Genomic DNA, 20,020 nt, shown 5'->3' on the forward strand with positions numbered 1-20,020 from the left:
TATCCCCATTTTTCATCCAGAGAAACTGATATTTCAAAGAAACTGACAAAGGCCATTCAGTAAGATAATATAGCTAGGACTACACCTCGGTGATGTTAACTATTCATACAAAGCTATGTACAATAAAATCCTACATAATACAAACTAGCATTGCAAGAACTCATTCAGTCGCTGAACTCTATGTTCCAGTAACTGACTTTGACATGCTAGTTATGATACAAATTACTACTGTTTTACTGAAAAATTAGAAAAGAAAAACAAGATTTTGACTATGAAACACAAGAAAACTATGTATTACAACTGTCTAAAAAACATGTTTTATGAACTGTCATGAAAATGACATATCCAATAAAATGTTTTAAATTGTTAAGATATTCACAGACCTCAAAAGCCAGTTCTGCACCATTTATCAGACCTCCAAATAACCCAAGAAACTCTTATTTTAAATTTCCTTTCTATTCCCCCTTCAGGAAGTGCTAAGAGAAAGCTCGTTATCACCTTTATCTCTGTTATCTAAACTCATCCTTCATGGAAGGAGGGGTAGCTCATCTACCTGAGAGAATAGGACACCTTTTGAGAACCCTTTTATGGGTGAGAAAGGTTACTTTTCCAAAAAAGCCTGGGAAGCAGCCTCCACCATCCCTGTCTTTGGAAGCCTGCTGCCTCCTCTGGTGCTAACAGAAGGATCCCAGCTCTCCTCCACTTCCTGCTTCTGCAGCAAGCACATCGGTGTCTGTGTGTTACTACAACTGAGTAGGGGGAGGCAGGCCTGCATTTCATCCCCATGGCAGCCCAAGGAGATGAGCTCAGACCAGCTTTCCTCCTGGCCAATCTCCAAGTTTACATTTGGGGTGGAAGAAATGGAAACGCTGCATGTTGAAGTCCAGCCCCTCCTTTAATAAACCTGTTCCCTTCTCACTGGATCATCAATTCTTTACGTACATTCTCTGGCACATGAACTCCAGTGAGACAAGTAAGCAAGCTGTACCCCAACCTTTAAAAATTAATATAGACACTAACACACAATAAAATAAATTATACACTTAGATGATTCTTGCCAATTGCATTCACTTATCTAGTAACTTAGAGCTTATTCTCTACAAAAGAAAGTATTCATAAAATATATACGCAGCCCCTTAAGAAGCTCACAATTCAGCAGCAATCACTAGTGAATCCATAATACTTACAATTCCGAGTCATAAAATTAATGTCCAGATTATCCTGTGATATTATACCAACAAAGGAATCTACTTTGTAGCACACAATTTGACTAAAATATTTAAGCCTTCCTTTTACAGTAAAATTATAAATACATCTTCTCTAGTAGATTAGGCAGACTATGACAATCATGACCAAATATGTGGTATCAGTTTAATAACTTTCCCAAGACTACAAAGTTCAATGAAGTAAATGAGGGGAAATAAGGAAAGGCAAGGCTACATTAAGCACACACATACAATCTTCATAGACTACTAACTTACAGAATTAGTCCCAGAGTTAAAGGAGCATTAAGAAAGTGCCTCTGAAATTCTAATGTGTACAACCTTCACCTGAGGGAGCTTGTTAACATGCAGATTCTGATTCAGTAGGTCTGGGCCTGAGATTCTGCAAAAAATTCCTAAGCTGCTGGTTGGTACACAAAGCACAAATCAGAAGGCCTCACAGGATCCTCTAGTACCATCCCTATTACAGAAATCACATCTATACCCAGGACATTTAGATATATTTGCCTAATGTTTGTTTAACATGGGTAACTGTGAAAAAATAGGCCGGGCATACCTGTTGAAGGTGTACAATGGATAATTATTTGACTATGTTCTTCATTTTCAACAGTGCTTGTGACATTTGCTGCATCAGCAGTACCTGAACATATAACACAAAGCATGTTTAATTAAAACCTTATGCAACTCAAAAGAACCATATTTTCCTGCAATTTTCTCTGTATATAAGTGTGAGTTCTCCTTATAGAAGGTTCAATAACATATTAAAGATGCTGGTAGCATAGTGAATGCCATTGTTTTTTTTGGTTTTGGTTTTTTTTAGAGACAAGGTCTTGCTCTGTTGCCCAGTCTGGAATGCATTGGCACAATCATAGCTCACTGCAACCTTGAACTCCTGGGCTCCGCTCAAAGGATTCTCCCACCTCAGTCTCCCAAGTAGTGGGGAATACAGGCACATGCCACTACACTCAGCTAGTTTTAAAATTTTTTATATAGAGAGAGTCTCACTTTGTTGCCCAGGCTGGTCTCGAACTCTTAGCCTCAAATGACCCTCCCGCCTTGGCCTCCCTAAGTGCTGAGATTACAGGCATGAGCCATCACGCCTGGCCAGACAATGCCATTTTTCTCACAGATTTCCTATTGATCATTCACAAAGTAATTATAATAACAGGAACTTTAATCAATGCCTTAAAGGAGTGTTCTATTTTTTAAAACTCATGCACTTGCCTTTCTCCTGTGCCACACCGTGGTCCTGGAGGCTGTTATCTTCTGTGTTTAAATTTGCATAAGAGTCACAACCCCAAAATGCACAGCACTGATAAGCATATGGTACTGATAAAGACCTGGAAAAAAAAGTTGTAAAATCTACACTGAACAGCAACTCCGCAGATATGGTTTTGTTTTGTAAAAGTATTTTAAACTTTGAAAACCTCAGCCTAGGAGTCAGAAAGATCTGTCATATGCTTTAGGCTGGTCGTTCATCCTCTCTGGGCCTCAGTTTCCTCATCTGTGAAAACAGCTCTGGTATCAGATGACAACGAGACTTTCTCCCTTTCTATAAGATCTCTCTTAACAGTTGGATGTAAATCAAACTGTTTAAAATTTAACAGCAGTACTGTAATTTAAAGTAATATCTTATGACTCCTTTTATAAATGTATTAACTATGCTCAATTTATCATACGAAACTGATAGTTTCACTTAAAATTAATGCCCCAGGTCATTTGTGACTTTATACCATTAAATATATTTACTTGGTTTAAATAAATGTAATGAAAATATTTATTCTCTTCTCCAACAATAATATTCTCTCTCTTTTTTTAGAGACAGGGTCTTGCCCTGTCACCCAGGCTATAGTGTAATGGCGCAATCACAGCTCAGTGCAGCCTAGAACTCCCAGGCTGAAGTGATCCTCCCATTTCAGCCTCCCAAGTAGCTGGGACTACAGACACGTGCCACCACATCCAGCTAACTTTTATATTTTTTGTAGAGACAGGGTCTCAGCATGTTGCCCAGGCTGGTCTTGAACTGCTGGTGTCAACTGATCAGCCCACCTTGGCCTTCCCCAAAGTACTGGGATTACAGGTGCGAGCCACCACGCTCGGCCTCATAACAATACTCTCTATTATATTTAATGCAGTCCCCCATAACTCTAAAACCTTCATGAAGTATTATAGCATTGTTTTCTGCAGGTTCACATTTACATGGTTTCTGCCATCTTATTGCTAATGAAAAGTCCACTGTATTAAAAAACCATTCTGGTGAATAGCTGTATTATCTCTTTGAGGCCATCAAGGGTTCCAGTTCACATTCTTAAAGACTGTGGAATAATGTTCATATTCTATTTTTCACCAAATTTGCAAAGATTGACGTAGAAAACACCCTTAAATTATAGCCTATCAGAAAATCTGAGAACCAGAGCAAAAAACCAGGACACTCTGTAATTTTGGAGCCTACCATAACTTCAACAAAAAAGAAAAATAAGCAAAAACACACCTGAGGTTAACAAAGTCTTTTGCTGCTAAGGCTTCTTTCAGCTTGAAGTTGCCCACAAGTTTCAGTTGATTTAGCCCATTCAGGCCTTCCGTAGGAAAGGAAGTTAATTCATTGAAACTTACATCTCTAAAATATGAATGAGACTTCAAGTTAATGCCCAATATATAAATCACATAAAAACATCTGTACATGTATTAACATCATAAATATTAGATCCCTAAGATGAAGTTCAAGTGGGGGTGCTAAAATTATAGTTCTAGTATGTATCTTGCCATTTAAGAAGACTTTTACTATAAATACAGCTTAGCATTTATACAAGGGAATAACTAAACAGAAAAATATTTTGATTCGACAATGTTAAAACAGATGTTTCTATAGCACTAGTTACTACTTTCATGACATTACTGCATAATCATCCACTTACAGGTTAGTTATTGGCCCAAGTGTGGCAAAAGCTCTACTGTGAATTTCATGTATCAGGTTTCTACTCAGATCTCTGCAATTATAAGAGTAACATGTTAATCTTTCAAATAAACACTCAGAATGCCACTTACTTAGACTATACTTGAGAATTAGAGGTAGTAACACAATATCGCTGATAAGATAACAAAGATCTTCAATCTTGGCCAGCAATATTTTTTCATGTTTATGTTGAATGCCTCTCCTTCACAACAATCTATTTCTTGGAATATGCTCTGTACAGCTGTAATTCTAGCTGGCATCTGTTTCAAAACAGGTGTGAATTTTCCCACTTTATCATTCTGATACCAATTCAAAAATATAAATGATATGATATAACCTTTGGTACTGCTAACTCAGTGAGGAAAAGCTCAGTTTCTGAAAAAGCTGAAAATAAAAACAGACTTCGTATTGTTTGCCTTCTCAAAGGTTAGTGATAAGGCCCCGAGAGAAGACAAACAATCAATATGCAAACAAGAGCATTCCAGGAGGGCTGCAGATACCCTTCTTTTTCTAAGCACGAAATAAAAATTGCATCAACAGTACAGCCAGCTCCGTATTCAGGAACACACCCTGAGAAATTCTGATATTATAGAATTAATAAAACAGAAATAATCTACAAACACACTTACACTGAACCTTAAAGGAAATTTAAACATTGAGTAAATTCATTCTGAGACATATTTCCTAGATAACAAGGAAACTCAACACACTTGGTTCCAAATCACGAAAAGACCAGCTTCTTATTGTCACTTATCAGTTTCTAAAAGTGATGGCAACTAGGAGCCAGTCTTCTTCCCTATGACTGCCCAGGCTTACACAAAGTTAGTCCACAACTTGAGATGATCCAGCAACCCAACTACCAATTAAATAGTTTCTAGTAGAGTACATGTCATATTTCTTAAAGGGGATATACTAAAAAACTGTATTCAATATATGTAATTTCATTTCACTATCAATTTTTCAAACTTTTTCTATAATAGAAAAATGTTGTGCTGGGCAAGGTAGCTCACACCTGTAATCCAAACACTTTGGGAGGCCAAGGTGGGTGGATCACTTGAGCTCAGGAGTTTGAGACAAGCCTGGGCAACATAGGGAGACCCCATCTCTACCAAAAAAAAAAAAAAGAAAAAAATTAGCTGGAGATTGTGGTGTGCACCTGTAGTCCCTCAGCTATTCAGGAGGTTGAGGCAGGAGGATTGTTTGAGCTCAGGCGTTGGAGGATGCAGTGAGCTGTGATTACACCACTGCATTCTAGCCTGAGCGACAGAGTGAGAGACCCTGTCTCAAAAAAAAAAAAAAAAAAAAAAGAAAAAGAAAAGAAAAATGTTCATTAATTTAGTGTACTATGTTTCTGTGCTAAAGTTCTAGGAAGATAGTGAGTGGCAAGGTTTGTCTCAGTCACCTCTATATTCCCAAGTGCTTATGAGAGTACCTGGAACAAATATGTAGTCAAATACAAATGATTTTTTAAGTAAGTGCTTCTGTGGCTTATGAACTCTATTTGTCATGATAGATACTCCAGTGCAGGGGTCAGCAAACTTCTTCTGTAGAAGGCCAGATAGTAAATATTTTCACCTTTGTGGGTCATATACTCTCCGCTGCAACTACTCAATTCTGCTATAGTGGGGTGAGAGCAGCTTTAGACAGCACTTTAATAATAAAGGCCTGGCAGTGTTCAATTAAACTTAATTGATAAACCAGGAAGCAGGCTGGATGTGGCCCATGGGCTGTAGTCTGCCTACCCTTGCCCTAATGAATTGGCAAACCTCACTATTATAACTTGAAAACAAACAAGCTACATCACTTCAGTTATACACATTACACATTTTTCTACTTGCCAATGTACAATTAGCTAAAGTAAAAAATATTGAAAGATTATTTATAAAGTTGCAAGTCTAAAAATCTTGCAATGTCTAAAATAATATTTTAGGTAAAGTCTAAAAATAATATTTATTGAACACAAATTATATCTTTTTTTTTTTTTTTTTTTTTTTGAGACGGAGTTTCACTCTTCTTTTTCAGCCTGGAGTGCAATGGCACAATCTCAGCTCACTGCAATCTCCACCTCCAGGGTTCAAGCGATTCTCCTGCCTCAGCCTCCCGAGTAGCTGGGATTACAGGCATGCACCACTATGCCCGGCTAATTTTTTGTATTTAGTAGAGATGGGGTTTCACCACGTTGTTCAGGCTGAAATTAAAATTATATCTTTAAGTATATCTAGTAACATGGAAATCATAACAACATATTAACATAGTTTGGAAGAAATTTATTGTCTTTAATAATCATAGACAAACTTACAGAATCCTTAGAGATATCAGGCCTTGAAAGGTGCCTTCCTTTATTTGGTAGATCTGATTACGCTGTAAAGAACTAAATAAAAAAAGAAGAAGAAAGAAGACGAAGACAAAGACAAAGAAGAGAACAGGAGGAGGAGGAAAGAGAAAGGGATAGAGAAAAAAAAGTCACTTTCTATTTTGAAAAATAACATTATAACATTTCTTAGTTGAGTTTTTTCTAAATTTAAATAACTATTCTTATGTAACAGTGATCTTGTTGAAAGAGAATTGCCCTTTTCTCATCTATAAAATGAAAGAGACTAATTGGTATTTCATCCCATATTATACTGGGAATTAACTGGTATGCTATCTAAATTCCCCCATCAACCCCACTCAGGCATAAGAGAAGGAAGATGATGCAGGGAGAAAAGGAACCAAGACAACACAACTATGACAAATACCGTAGGAATAAAGTTACAGGACTACATAGAGTTCAAATGGGAGAATTAATGCCTCCCCCTTCCCATCTCCCAACCAGCTTCCACCAGAGCTGTGCAACACAGGACATGATGGGAACTGGCATTCATGTCTGGTTTCCCTCAATAGCTGGACAAGTTTTTGTCTTCTATTTCTTTTAAATATACACCAACTCCCAACTTCCCCCCCCATAGCGTTTCATGGGATGCCTGATAGCTAAGTGCCTAATACATGCTGGTTGCATGAACACATCTGGTTCAATTTGACATGTTATTTATGGGAACATCTGATTACAGGAATTTCTAATTTCTTACTATTAAAGCCATCTATTAAAAATACGAAATGCTCAACAAACTAACAATATACCACAACAGAAGGAGTAAGTCAAAGACCAACTCACATTTCTTCCAGAGCATGGCAACCATTAAAACTTGGAAGGTCTCTTATATTGTTGTAAGACAAGTCCCTTAAAACAATGGAAATTAACAAATTAATGCTATGTTATCAGAGTATTATATTAAAAGAGTGGTACTCAGAAGCGTTGAAAGCAGAGCTAAGATAAGTAATAAAGAGATATGCCTGAATAAGAAAAACAAGTCTTTTTTCCTAAGACTTGTCAGCTTCTCAAATACCTCAGTGATACAATAAGCCTAAGATTGATAAAGTTCAAGAATATATTGTTGAGCATAGACACTAATATATGTAAAAATACATTTCTATAAAGTATATATATAAAGTACATAACATAAATATATAAAATTAAATATGCAAATATAGAACAATATACAAAATATATAAAATTTAAGTGGTAAAGCTACATTTTTTTTAAATTTGTATTTATACGGTTTAAAAATTTGTATTTTTTCAATATTGTTTATCCCATAAATAACTTATATGTTCTTTTATTGAAAAGCTCTAAGAGAAATGGTATGCTTATCAACATTTTAAAAAACAGTTATATTACATCAAACACCAGAACTAGTTAACTTTCAGTCCCACTGCAGTTTTTCCTCAACAGTGATCATTATGTTTAAGTTTGATACACCACTACATCACTAAATTATAGTCATGACCCAAATAACAGTTTTGGTCAATGACAGACACCATATACAATGATATGGTCCCATAAGAGTATAATACCATATTTCTGCTCCAACTTTTCTATGTTTAGATATACAAATATTTACTATTATGTTACAATTGCCTACAGTATTCAGTACAGTATTATGCTGTACAGGTTTGTAGGCTAGGAGTAACAGATTATATCATATAGCCCAGGTGTGTAGAAGAAACCACCGAGGTTTGTGTAAGCATACTCTATGATTTTTGCACAATGACAAAATTGCCCCATGACACATTTCTTAGAATGTATTTCTATTGTTAAGTGGATGTGTGACTTTACTTGCTTAATCAATCAGTCATTTATTTTGTTACTATCTCCTGCCACTGAGTACTTATTAACAACTTAATAACTTAATCGTTTATTCTGGAGACATTTTTACATCCTTTATTTACTTTTAGTTTCTAGGTCAGCCTAAAGTTTTTAGAAAGCGACAAGCTTTAGTTCATTCCAGACTGAATAAAGAGTTAGGCTCTGCTTAGGCTGCAGATGAAAGGAGGAGACTATGAGGAGAGATACCCCTGGAGAAACTAGAATAAAGACAAAGAGCAGGATGAGAAAAAATGAAGAAAGAACCTATCTTGGTTTTACTTTGTTCAAAATAAAGTCACAAGTATATGATATATTCAAAACCCTAAAACCTAATTCAAATGCACATTACCCACCCTGGAGATGACTCAAATATCTGCTCCTTTACAACAACTAAGAAGTAATTATACCTCAAAACCACCTTATGAAAGTAGATCCTTAAAATAAAATTGAACATGTGTGAATATATAAACAAAAAGTATGAGGGGAAGGGAAGAAGAATCCAACTTACAAAGTCCTAAGCATCTTTTGTTCTTGACACAAATTATTAGGTATGCTGCTTATCTTTGTACCTGTCAAAGTCCTGCGGAAAAACATTACTCATGTAAGAAATAATTCAACTCAAGATAGTAAGCAAAATTTATTCCCATATAGAATAAGTGCTCACATATTTACATATGGACTAGATTCTATACATCCCATGGCCTAATTATTCCATAAAGTTAGACATGCAAGAAGGTGAACTGAACCCCAATTCTGATATAACCTTCACAGTAACTCAAAAACACTTGTGACATTAGATGTTGATACTGGGCTTGATTTCCCACATGGACCAGGAGGAAAACACTAATCTACAGTCACACAGTCTGATCACAGTTAATTGCAAGTTGTCACCTTCTTACACCCAAGACCTTTGAAACCAACTTGCATTCTGCCCCCAAATCTTGTTTCTGTCTTTTCTTTCAGTCAAACTGGCTCAGCATTCGAAAATGTTCTCTTATTCCCCTCCCTTCTGTAGTCTATCACCAGTTCCTGTTATTTCTTCCTCTGTTGTGTTTCTAGCATCTATTCTTTCAGAAAAAGAGTGAAGTAAGGCAGAGAGGGATGGAGGACTCTCAGACAGACCATGCTATTTGTCCTGGTGCAAATCCAGTGATGGATTAAAGACCTGGAGCTGTCATAATTCAATGTGTTCATCTGGTCAGGTAGACTATTCCCACAGCCGCCTCACTGTTCTCCCCATCTCTAGTCTCTTTCTCCTTACCCTCCTCACATTACCTGCTTAAACATTCTCAACACCTCCAACTGCCTTAAGAGTCAAGTTTAAACTCCTTACCTCAGTGCTTCCCAAGTTCTTTTTTAAAAAATATCTTGTCACATGTAACCATTGTAACATTTAAATGGCACGCTGCAGTAAGACTCCTGTGGCTAGAGGCCCTAGCTGCCTCAGGCCCCAACTGACTGTCTGAAGGGCTGAGGTCATCAAGATCTTAAGTGCACCTGTAAACTCATGCACAGACCACTCACTGGGAAACTGCCACAACCAAATGTGCAACGTTCAAAGCTTGTCATTTCAAAGTCTAATACCAAACAATTCTCCGATTTCTCCATACCATCCCCATTCTATTATAAACATGCAATTCTAGCTATATTTGCTCATCTATATGCTATCTCTGAGAATACTTTTGGTATTTCCAGTTTTACTAATCCTGCCTTAAATTAAACACTCAGCTCTGGGAAACCTGACAGTATTCAAACCTTCTACCTCCTCTGTGAAGCCTTCTGTGATAGTCTACATTGAATGCCCCCACTTCTAAATTCTGAAAGCATTGCTTCTAATTTGGCACTTTGTTACTGCCTTGTATTTTCTGTGAACCTTTCAGATCTTATCCACATAATCGGCTCTACTCTGCCTAAGCTCACTGACCCCAAACCCAATATATTCTTCTCCATGCATGATATATACAAAGGGAAACCGGAGGAATCAACATAAACCCATCACTGTCACTAAAAGACCCTGGCATCCTGCTAGCAGTCCAGTAGTGTTATCTTTATACAACCCCTCTTCAAAGGGCCTTACTTACAGACTTTCCAGGTGGACAGTTCCTGTAAGATTGGGGAACTGCTGCACCATGCTTGCACCACGAATGACTCTTTAAGAAATTGAGAAAGACAAGGTAATTTTTAAATTTTTTTTTCATATTTTATGTTTTAAACAGTTTAAAATTACAGTGCAACTATAACTAAAAATAAAACTAGTTTCATCTCTTGAATGTAGTTGAAAGTATGATAATTTGGCCAAGTATTCACAAAAATAAGAACAATTATAAATTCTGCCCAAGGGAGAAAAAAATTTTAAAGATTTTGTTTTCTGGAGTTCCAGTAATAAATTCTTGTTTTCCACTAAAACAACTGTATAAATATCCAGGTTTGTTTTTAAATTCACATACTTACAGGGAATGAAGATCAGATAAATTGTGAAATGCTGAGTTCCCCACAAAAGACAGAGGATTATCATACAAATGTCTGTGAAAATATCCAAAAAAAGTAAAATTTTCATATGTTCACAAGCACTCTAATATTAAATCTATGTTCACAATGTACATATATCTAAAATCCTGACTTCTCATTCTTTATCAGGGTGTTTGGCATTGTATGGACACAGCTTCACATAATTATACATTAAAAGAAACGTTCAAAAATACTTACATAGTTCTTAAGAGTGGATTACCATCAAATGCTCCATCAGGGATAACAGAAATAGAATTACTATGAAATCCTCTAGAAAGATAGGAGAAAAGTATTTTTAAGTGCATTATCCTCTTGCGAAATAAAACCCAAGTATCTACTGCTGTTCAGCATTATATAAAATACAGCTGATAATGACTACATGAAAATTTTCAAAAGCATAGGAAATCTCAAATTTTAATTTTATTTTATCTTTTTCAGTATCATACCTAATTCTTTTTTAACCCACTGCTTAGTTTGGTATCTATCAGATCCCTCATATGCATTTATCTGTTGCTTCATCATAAAAAAAAGCTTTAGACCATGAGAAACAGGTGTTCTAACCTCAAAATCTCTCTCACTGTAGCCTGTATTTAGCCTCTTGGCAATGCATCTTAGAATGTTAACCATCAACTAGCTCATGACACACAGTCCCTGTTGTGCCATATACAGTCACTAACTCTACCCATGACAAACCTGACGTCCAAAATGTTCCCTCAGGCAGGGCACAGTGGCTCACGCCTGTAATCCCAGCATTCTGAGGGGATCACTTGAGCCCAGGAGTTTGAGACCAGCATGGGCAACATGATGAAACCCTATCTCTAGAAAAAATTTAAAAATTAGCTGGGCATGGTGGTGCATGCCTGCAGTCCCAGCTACCCAGGAAGCTAAGATGGGAGGATCACCTGAGCCTGGGAGGTCAAGGCTGCAGTGAGCTGTGATCATGCCACTGCACCGTGACACTCCAGCCTGGGCGACAGAGTGAGACTCCGTCTCAAAACATACAAACAATTAAAAAAAAAAAAAAAAAAATGCTCCCTCATTCCTGTGTTTAAATATTTTTATTCTTTCAAGTCCAGTCAAACTCATTCCTTTTGGTGATGTTTTCTGCAGTAACTCCAAACTTCAATTAGGTATTCTTCCAGAATGATTTATTTATCCTATTCATTCAGCATTTATTTCTACCTAGAAACAGCTGTCTGTCTTAACATGATCAGTTTCCCCAGTAAGACTAAGACTACAAGCTCCTTAAAGGCAGACGCTGTATATCAGGCCTTCTTGTTTTACCAGCATCTAACCCTATACAGCAATCTATACTCAAAATTGTCTCTGTCATCGAACACAATCCAACTTTATGATTATTTGTGTGTTTGTGTGCATGTATTATGGTTATACATAATGGAACAAGATGTTCTAAAATCCCATTGTTGGAACATTAAATGGTGAGTTTCAGGGATATGAAGACATAAAGAGAATGAAGCAATACTCACAGCTCTTTAAGGCTAGGAAGGGCTTTAATAGCCTGAGGAAATTCCCCCAGGTTATTATAATTCAAGTCTCTAGAAAAAAATGGGTGAAAATATATCAAAATATTAAATAGTGGTCATAATTCATAAGGCATTTTGTTACAGACAAGTATTTTTTTAATACAGACAAGTATTTTTTTAAATCATATCCTCTGTATGGTAATCTTTATCAACCATATCGTCATTCAAAACCATGTAGGAGTTTAACTGAATTTACACCTTTTCTTACAATAATGAATAGAGAGAAATCATTCTTCTTCCATGATGCTTTTAGGTCAAGAAACTTACAAGTTCAAATAATTTTCAGAATCATGTATTACTGATGCATTAAATACATAAATCATCTGAATGGTATTTCTCTGAAAATTCATTCTAGAATATAATTCATTGAATATCCATTTGTAAATGACAGCATGAAACTGAGGTTTCCATTTGGAGTTCACAGTGGCTTCCTGAAATTCTGGTATAAGAGCAGCTGACCTCAGTTCCACCATCAGCGTGATGACCTGAGATAAAAATAATCAGAAGGAGGCCAGGCACAGTGGTTCATGCCTGTAATCCCAGCACTTTGGGAGGCTGAGGCGGGCAGATCATGAGGTCAAGAGATCAAGACCATCCTGGCCAACATGGTGAAACCCCATCTCTACTAAAAATACCAAAATTAGCAGGGCATGGTGGCACATGCCTGTAGTCCCAGCTACTCAGGAAGCTGAGACAGGAGAATCTCTTGAACCTGGGAGATGGAGGTTGCAGTGAGCCGAGATCATGCCACTGCACTCCAGCCTGGTGACAAAGTGAGACTCCGTCTCAAAAAAAAATAAAAAATAAAAAAATAAAAAATAATCAGAAGGACCAGGGTAGATTCACACAACTGTTGTCCTCATACAAGTTATGAATTATTGGGAATTTTACATTAGTTAGGAGAAAGACAAGCCATAGTGATCTGTACTAAAAAGTCTTAGTTCTGAGAGTGTTTAAAGTTTAATTTCTTTTAACATAAAGAGCACACTGGCATATGATTTGCATGATTGATTTCAGAATGAAAGTAAAATAAAATTAAAAGCTCAGCTCCTTTGAGACCTATTTTGGTTTCCTTTTCCTTTTTGTAACAGAAGAAAAATGGCAAATAAAAATTTAACTGGGAAGAGGTTTAATTTTAACATAATTGAAATAGTGTACACAGCTTAGGATTAGGAAACCTATTCAATCTTTTATTTATAACACTAGAACTCACACACTTAGCAAAGGAGATCTGAGTTTGGAACTATCTTCTACAAGATTTTCAACTTTCATATATCCATTGATGTTCCCTATCCTCTAATTTAGATAGAAAAGTGAATTAATAGAGTCCTAAAAGATTTTAAGTCTTCTCATTAATTGACAGTTAACCAGAAAATTCAGTCAAATAAAATACTACATACTCTGAGCATTCTAATCAGGTTTTACTCACCCATGTAATTGGGACCTTCTCTGAATCATTTACTCATCACAACAGCAAAAATTACATTATCTTTGAATGAAGGCAATAAAGGCAACTAATATAGGCTAAAAGAACAAAAATAAATATCCCATTCTCAATTATACACAGCTACACAATGCCTTTTACTTATATAGTGGTGCAATGTACAGTTGAAACAGCCAGAGGTCTCAAACACTTTAGCTCGTGGAAACAACAACAAAAGTATCATAGCAGAATATAAAAATCTTCATTTGTTACATGTAAAAGCAGACATAGTATTCAAACCCAGTGTTAACAATTAGAAGGCAACTGAGATCATGGAAAAAATAACACTATCCAGAATTCATTTTAGAATTTTCTAACTTCCAAAACTGTCATACATTTAACAAAACCAACATTTCCAGAAAGGTATACATCTTTGTAGATTGAGCTGTTTTGAATGTGTATTCTTTGGGGGAAAATATGCAATTCACACTTTGCCATTTTTAGCCATGGACTTAGATTAGTACTCATAATTAGGTTATTTGATAGCAAGAATTTAATCCAGTATCAAAGTGAATTAATAAGGAGCTGAACTTAAGGCCAATATTTTTTTCTTTTTCTGCAATGAAGTACAAAATTATACTTTCAATATCACAATGCAGTTGCCCAAAATATGAATATACTTACAAGGTCTCCAGGTTATCTAGTCCATCAAAACAGTGTTGACTCAGGCTTTTAATTTTATTGTTATGAAGATGCCTAAGGGGGAAAAAAAGCATAAAATGACTTTTCCATCTCCCATTGGCAACTATTATCATTGTTTTATATGTCTGAGTTGGTGTGTAAAGGAATGATGTAGCTAAACATATCAACAGCTAAACAGCTAAACAGTTTTCTGTTGACCACAGAAAACAAGTGACATTGGGTAGTTATCTCTTGCTATGTACACTGCACAGACTCACTAAACATAGACTACCTCATGGAAAGAGAAAGTATCTCTAGTGGAAATATGGTACATACATGGAAGATTAATATTTATTCATATCAAAATAAAGTTTTGATTAGCTCTTAAATATACGAAGAAAAATTTGATGAGCTCTCTTACTGAGGACATGAGGGTAATGGTGTGGAGGAAGTGTGTAGTTTACACCAGTGAGATCTCCAACAGATTTTAAAAGAAGCACTATTTTGTTATGTCTTGGAAGATTAAAAACACACTGCATCACATACTCTCTGAACAAGTGGAAAACACGAAATATCCCTGGGACTAACTTCTATGGACACCTCGAAATGATTTCCCTTCTTTTAACATTGAATACGCTGCTGGGACACAAGTAAAAGCTGTGTAAGTGTGTGCTGAATGACCCAATTTCTTCTCATGATTACAACTGGTCATTTGTCTTAGGGAGATTCAACAATTATCATCAGCTGGTAATGTTTTAAATTATCCTGTTCTGTTTAATATTGTACAAAAGCAGCTCCCAAAGCACTAACTATTCAGGAGCATATTCAGCGAGATGCGTTGATAATAATCTGTCAGAAGAAATCTGTTTTTTGTACCCCAATTAATACAAATATATGGAATTAAAAGGGATAGATACTTACAGAACTACCAGGCTTGAAAGGTTGGTAAATGCAAAGTCAGGGATGCTTGAGATCTTGTTGAGAGCCAGGGTCAGCGCCTGTAGGGTGGGCAGATTGCTGAGGGGGTGCACAGGCACCTCCGTCAAGCTGTTGTCATCCAGCCACAGATGCCGTAACTGAACAAGTCCTTCAAAACTGTCCTCGGGGACTGAGGTAATATGGTTGGCATCTAAACGCCTAACAGAAACAAAAACAACCATGTTCAGTAACAAATTCTAGTGAAATGAGTCGGTTCAAGTCTCACAACTCAAAGCTTTCAAAACAAAAAGGACTTATAAAAATTATCATCTTTAATTTTACTAGAAGTCCTCATAACATCTAATAACTTTTTCATGATCTGTATAGTGTATGAAAGTCAGTTCTTTCTCTTTCTTCATAAGAATGGCATGTATCCAAATCTATATTCTTCAACTATCTTTGGCTTTTGGCTAAGAAGTAACTTTATAGCAGAAAGATATATTTTTTAAAAACACTTGCAAAGTTCATATTGAAATTACGTTTTAGAGCATAATTATCAGACATACAAAAAAAGAAACTAAACTGACCAAATAAGCTACTTTACTTCCAATGTTACATTATAACTAACATTAGACATTAAATTTAGTTGCTACTCTGATTCTGTACCAAAGAGAAATATTAGAAAATACTTAAAATTTTTGTATAGCAATAAAGAATCTAAACAGATTTTCAATCATCCTTATTACCTCTAGGCAAGTTAAAAATATAAGTGTCATGTACAGGCAAAGCAACTTTTTCTTCTTCTCTTAGCAGTTAAGTGCTTTTGAAAAATCAGTGTGCCAAAATTAACAGTTATTAAGGTCAAATTATCTGTTGGAAAAACCAAGCAGCTCCTCGAATCAATGTTACTGTGGCTTTAAAGGTTCTTCAATTTTTCCAAAAATTTTGGAATTAAGAACACCTTACTAATAGGATTACATATATTTAAAATTAAGTCCCCATCTGAAAATCAGGAAACTAAGTCCTACGTATTATTGTTGGCACAACAACATGTAATTGTTGGAATAATTGCTTTTCAACACAAAGACAATCTGGTATTAATATGATGAGGGACACTACGTGCCAGGCAAATCACAGCTTTCCTCACAAATCCCTTGTTGATGTATCTTCATTACTTACATTCATGCCTCACAGCCTTGGACTTCTTTGTGAAAATTACAGAACAGAAAAAAACTGTTAAAAATTCAAAATGACTGCATCTTTTTAAAGAAATAGTTTGACAACTTTCAGGTTCAGGAAATTCTGAGTTTTAGAGTGGTTTTTGTGCCTCCTGTTTCCTTGTGCTGTTCCAACTTCAGTTCCTGCCATAATTGTCCCTTTCCACCACAGTCAAGTTCTGGGCCCCTGGTCCCAATTAACTGCTCCCAGCCCCAGATGCATTTTCCCTTCCTAATGACAGATTAGCAGGGGTTAAAGATCATTGGTCCTGGTGAGTATCTGATGGAAGCTTTCTTTCTAATAGAGTCAAGATAACTGAAAGAACACTTAAAAAGGGAGAGCTTAGGACACTGAGCGGCTGCCTTAAGAATCTACCTAGAAACACACATTTTTAGACTTGTTTATTTTGGGGGCTTTTAGAACTTGCCCTGAGACAGGCAACTTTTACATAACAGACTGGCCAAGTACTGGCTACAGAGCGGCAAAGTACTGCCTACAGAGCTGTTTAGGAGATTTGCTTTAATGAGCAGATAGAACTGTGTTCAAACATGTGTGCACACACACACGCGCACACGCACACACACCCCTCATGGAACTTTTCCATTCTTAGGAGGAAAAAGACTTAAATACATAATCATACAATTAAGCATATTATATAAATAAATATTAATGTAGCTAAATTATACTTGTAGATAACTTAATTACCTGCAATTCACTCAACGCAGTTAAATTGAGCATCTTGTTAGGTACAAAGGATAAAATAGTTAACACAACAGGCATGAGGCCTGTCCTCAAGAGACTGACATTCCAGTGGCGGAGGTAACATACAACACAATAAACACGTTACAAAATGATAACGAAGTACTTTAAAAACTACTTCTGGAATAGATAAACAGGGCACTGAGGTTAAAGACTGACGGACTCTGAGGAGGAGAGTAGTTACTCAAAATGCATTTGGTCAAGAAAAGTATTTCTAAGGTGACATTTAAAGTGAGACCTAAAGAAAAAGCAAGAATGAGTCAAAGTAGGAGCTGGGCAAGGAGTGTTTTAGGCAAAGGAAAGAGCCAGGGCAGAGACCCAGTAGTAGAAACCAACTTAGTATGATCCAGCAACTCCCAGAAGGTTAAGAGTGATTAAAACACAGGAGGAGGAGAGTAGAGGGACCAGGGACACACATGTGGCAGGGGATGCAAACAGGGTCCACATTCCTTAAGTCCCTATAGGCCAGGTAGGGGGTTTGGGTTGTATTTTCATTACAAATTGAAGTTCCTTAGTGTTACTACAGCTGAAAAGTTTAAATTGTTTATTTTATCATGTTGATGATGTATATTCATATTCAATAAAATAGTATGTAATGCACCTCCAAATACCTACAATGCCTCCACTGATACAGAAAATAGTATAACAAGGAAAGTGGTCAGTGCCTTTTTAATATAAATTCAGTACTGTATACAACCGTTAAACTCTTGTGAATTCTGTGTCATCAAGGAAAAAAGATAGCCTTAACTTACTGCTAGAAAACTAGGTGAGTTTTGAGCTAAGACAGTAATAAAGCTATCTTCTATACAAAATAGCATAATACAACAATAAAAGCATGGATACAATTTCCTCCGTACTAAAAATTTCCAAAAAATTGTGAAGTCACATATAAGCAGGGATTAAAAAGAACTATGGAAAAACGAAACTCTTAAATAAGAGGTTAAATGAGAAAAACGATTTGTGGTGACTCAAATGGTTAATCCTTATCTCTCAATTCACATGTGGGTGTGGTGAGGCACCCATAAAAGTGAAGAGTATGTACTTATACTGAGACCAGTGCTTCAGAGCACTGTCTCTGTGTGGCTTTGTAACAATGATCTATTCTATTAGTATTCACCCTAACTAACAGATGAAGAAAATACTATAATTCTTTAAGTAGATGCTGAAAAGCATCAGCTATCTCACAAAGTAGAAAGAATATGAGGGTTTATTCAAGGTATTTTTCTATTTAAACTCCATGTGGTAAGAGATTAAATTATTGCTTTGTTAATCGCAGTTTTCTTGTTAAACGGTGAATAACATATTTATTCACTCAATTTCTTTGTTATTTTTGTCTGGAAGACATGCTTCTATTTTCTATTCTCAAAAGCCTATTTTACAATTGACTAAGACTCATGTATTTTTAAATTTCTTGTCTAAACGAACTACAGTAACAAAATAATATTAAATGCAGATATTTAACTGTTGAAAGTCTTTGTTATCAATAAACACCTGTATAATCAAAAGATCTCCTTTTTCTCTGTTCTAACTTACCAATAATGTGTTATAAATATATTTCAAAACTGAGAAAAACCTAGGAAAGTTAATCTTTGAGATCTTTTAATAGTCAATAAAAATGTAATCTGATGTTAAAAAATTTCTAGTGGAGATAATTATGACATGTCATTTTAATACCCTGCTGAGGTAATGTTTTAGTTATTTTAACTTTATGGGAGGCAATTATGCTACCTTTTTACTAGTATCAACAATTGGCTTTCAGATTTTATAGTCATTATCAAACATACACTTGCATCAAACCACTTCTGGTCAATTTCAATCCCTAATGAACTTTGCTTCTTTTAAGCACTATTCAAAACCACAATGAAATCTTTCATGTAATTCAGATCTGAAGAACAGATTTTCAAAATGACTCAAGTGCTGATAAGACTGTTTTACACCATGAGAGAACTTTAACTCTATCTAACTTCACCAGTGCACCCACTCTACTAACAAACGCATGAACATTTCCTCCTTAAAGAAAACAGGCCTGACACAGAGCAGCTCCTTGTGTTTCTGATGTATATGAAAACATCCCAATGCCTTTAAAAAAAAGTTTGTTTTACCTCCACTCCATACACTCATCCCAATTTTGGAGATAATTTAAACTAAGCAATTTGCTCCATGAATGATAAGCACAGTATGCTTTTCTAAAACATGAAAGAGAAACCTATGATTTATGTGAAAAACATCACTTTAAATCATCTACATTACCAATAAATGTCTCGTACTTTAATGTACTTATTGACCACAAATTAGAGAGAATATTTGTATTTTTTTGGTAATTTTTCTGTTCTACAGTTGAAAATGAGATTTTAGTCTTCTCTTTATTACCCTTTAAACTAGACAAAATAATTGAGTATTTTGATTATTAAATCTTACAAAATGACAATTCAATATGAAGGTCTTGAAGTAAAATATATTCTTAAGAAGCAAAAGAAAACATGACTATTTAAAATGCCTGATGAATTCAGGTCCAAGAGAGGTCAGATGACTTGTCCTGTGTATATCCACCCGAGGTGAGAGAGTGTGTGAAGTCAGCCAAATAACATTTCTATAAGGGAACTCATT

At 35.8% G+C, this 20,020-nt stretch overlaps 1 protein-coding gene across 2 annotated transcripts in view; it reads right to left on the reverse strand.

Annotated features, from left to right (window-relative positions):
- Positions 1-20,020, reverse strand: part of LGR4 (leucine rich repeat containing G protein-coupled receptor 4) — a 106,583-nt gene that overhangs the window by 3,726 nt on the left and 82,837 nt on the right. For both annotated transcript variants that reach the window (XM_016920596.4, XM_016920595.4), the window contains 13 exons: positions 15,440-15,655; positions 14,522-14,593; positions 12,358-12,426; positions 11,069-11,140; positions 10,814-10,885; positions 10,444-10,512; positions 8,871-8,942; positions 7,331-7,396; positions 6,476-6,547; positions 4,139-4,210; positions 3,715-3,840; positions 2,448-2,563; positions 1,780-1,863 (listed from right to left, as the gene is read on the reverse strand). In XM_016920596.4, the coding sequence (XP_016776085.4) occupies positions 1,780-1,863; positions 2,448-2,563; positions 3,715-3,840; positions 4,139-4,210; positions 6,476-6,547; positions 7,331-7,396; positions 8,871-8,942; positions 10,444-10,512; positions 10,814-10,885; positions 11,069-11,140; positions 12,358-12,426; positions 14,522-14,593; positions 15,440-15,655 (1,178 nt within the window). The remainder of the gene's footprint in view (positions 1-1,779; positions 1,864-2,447; positions 2,564-3,714; positions 3,841-4,138; positions 4,211-6,475; positions 6,548-7,330; positions 7,397-8,870; positions 8,943-10,443; positions 10,513-10,813; positions 10,886-11,068; positions 11,141-12,357; positions 12,427-14,521; positions 14,594-15,439; positions 15,656-20,020) is intronic.

The sequence above is a fragment of the Pan troglodytes genome, chromosome 9 (assembly GCF_028858775.2).
Source record: "Pan troglodytes isolate AG18354 chromosome 9, NHGRI_mPanTro3-v2.0_pri, whole genome shotgun sequence".
Taxonomy (NCBI): domain Eukaryota; kingdom Metazoa; phylum Chordata; class Mammalia; order Primates; family Hominidae; genus Pan; species Pan troglodytes.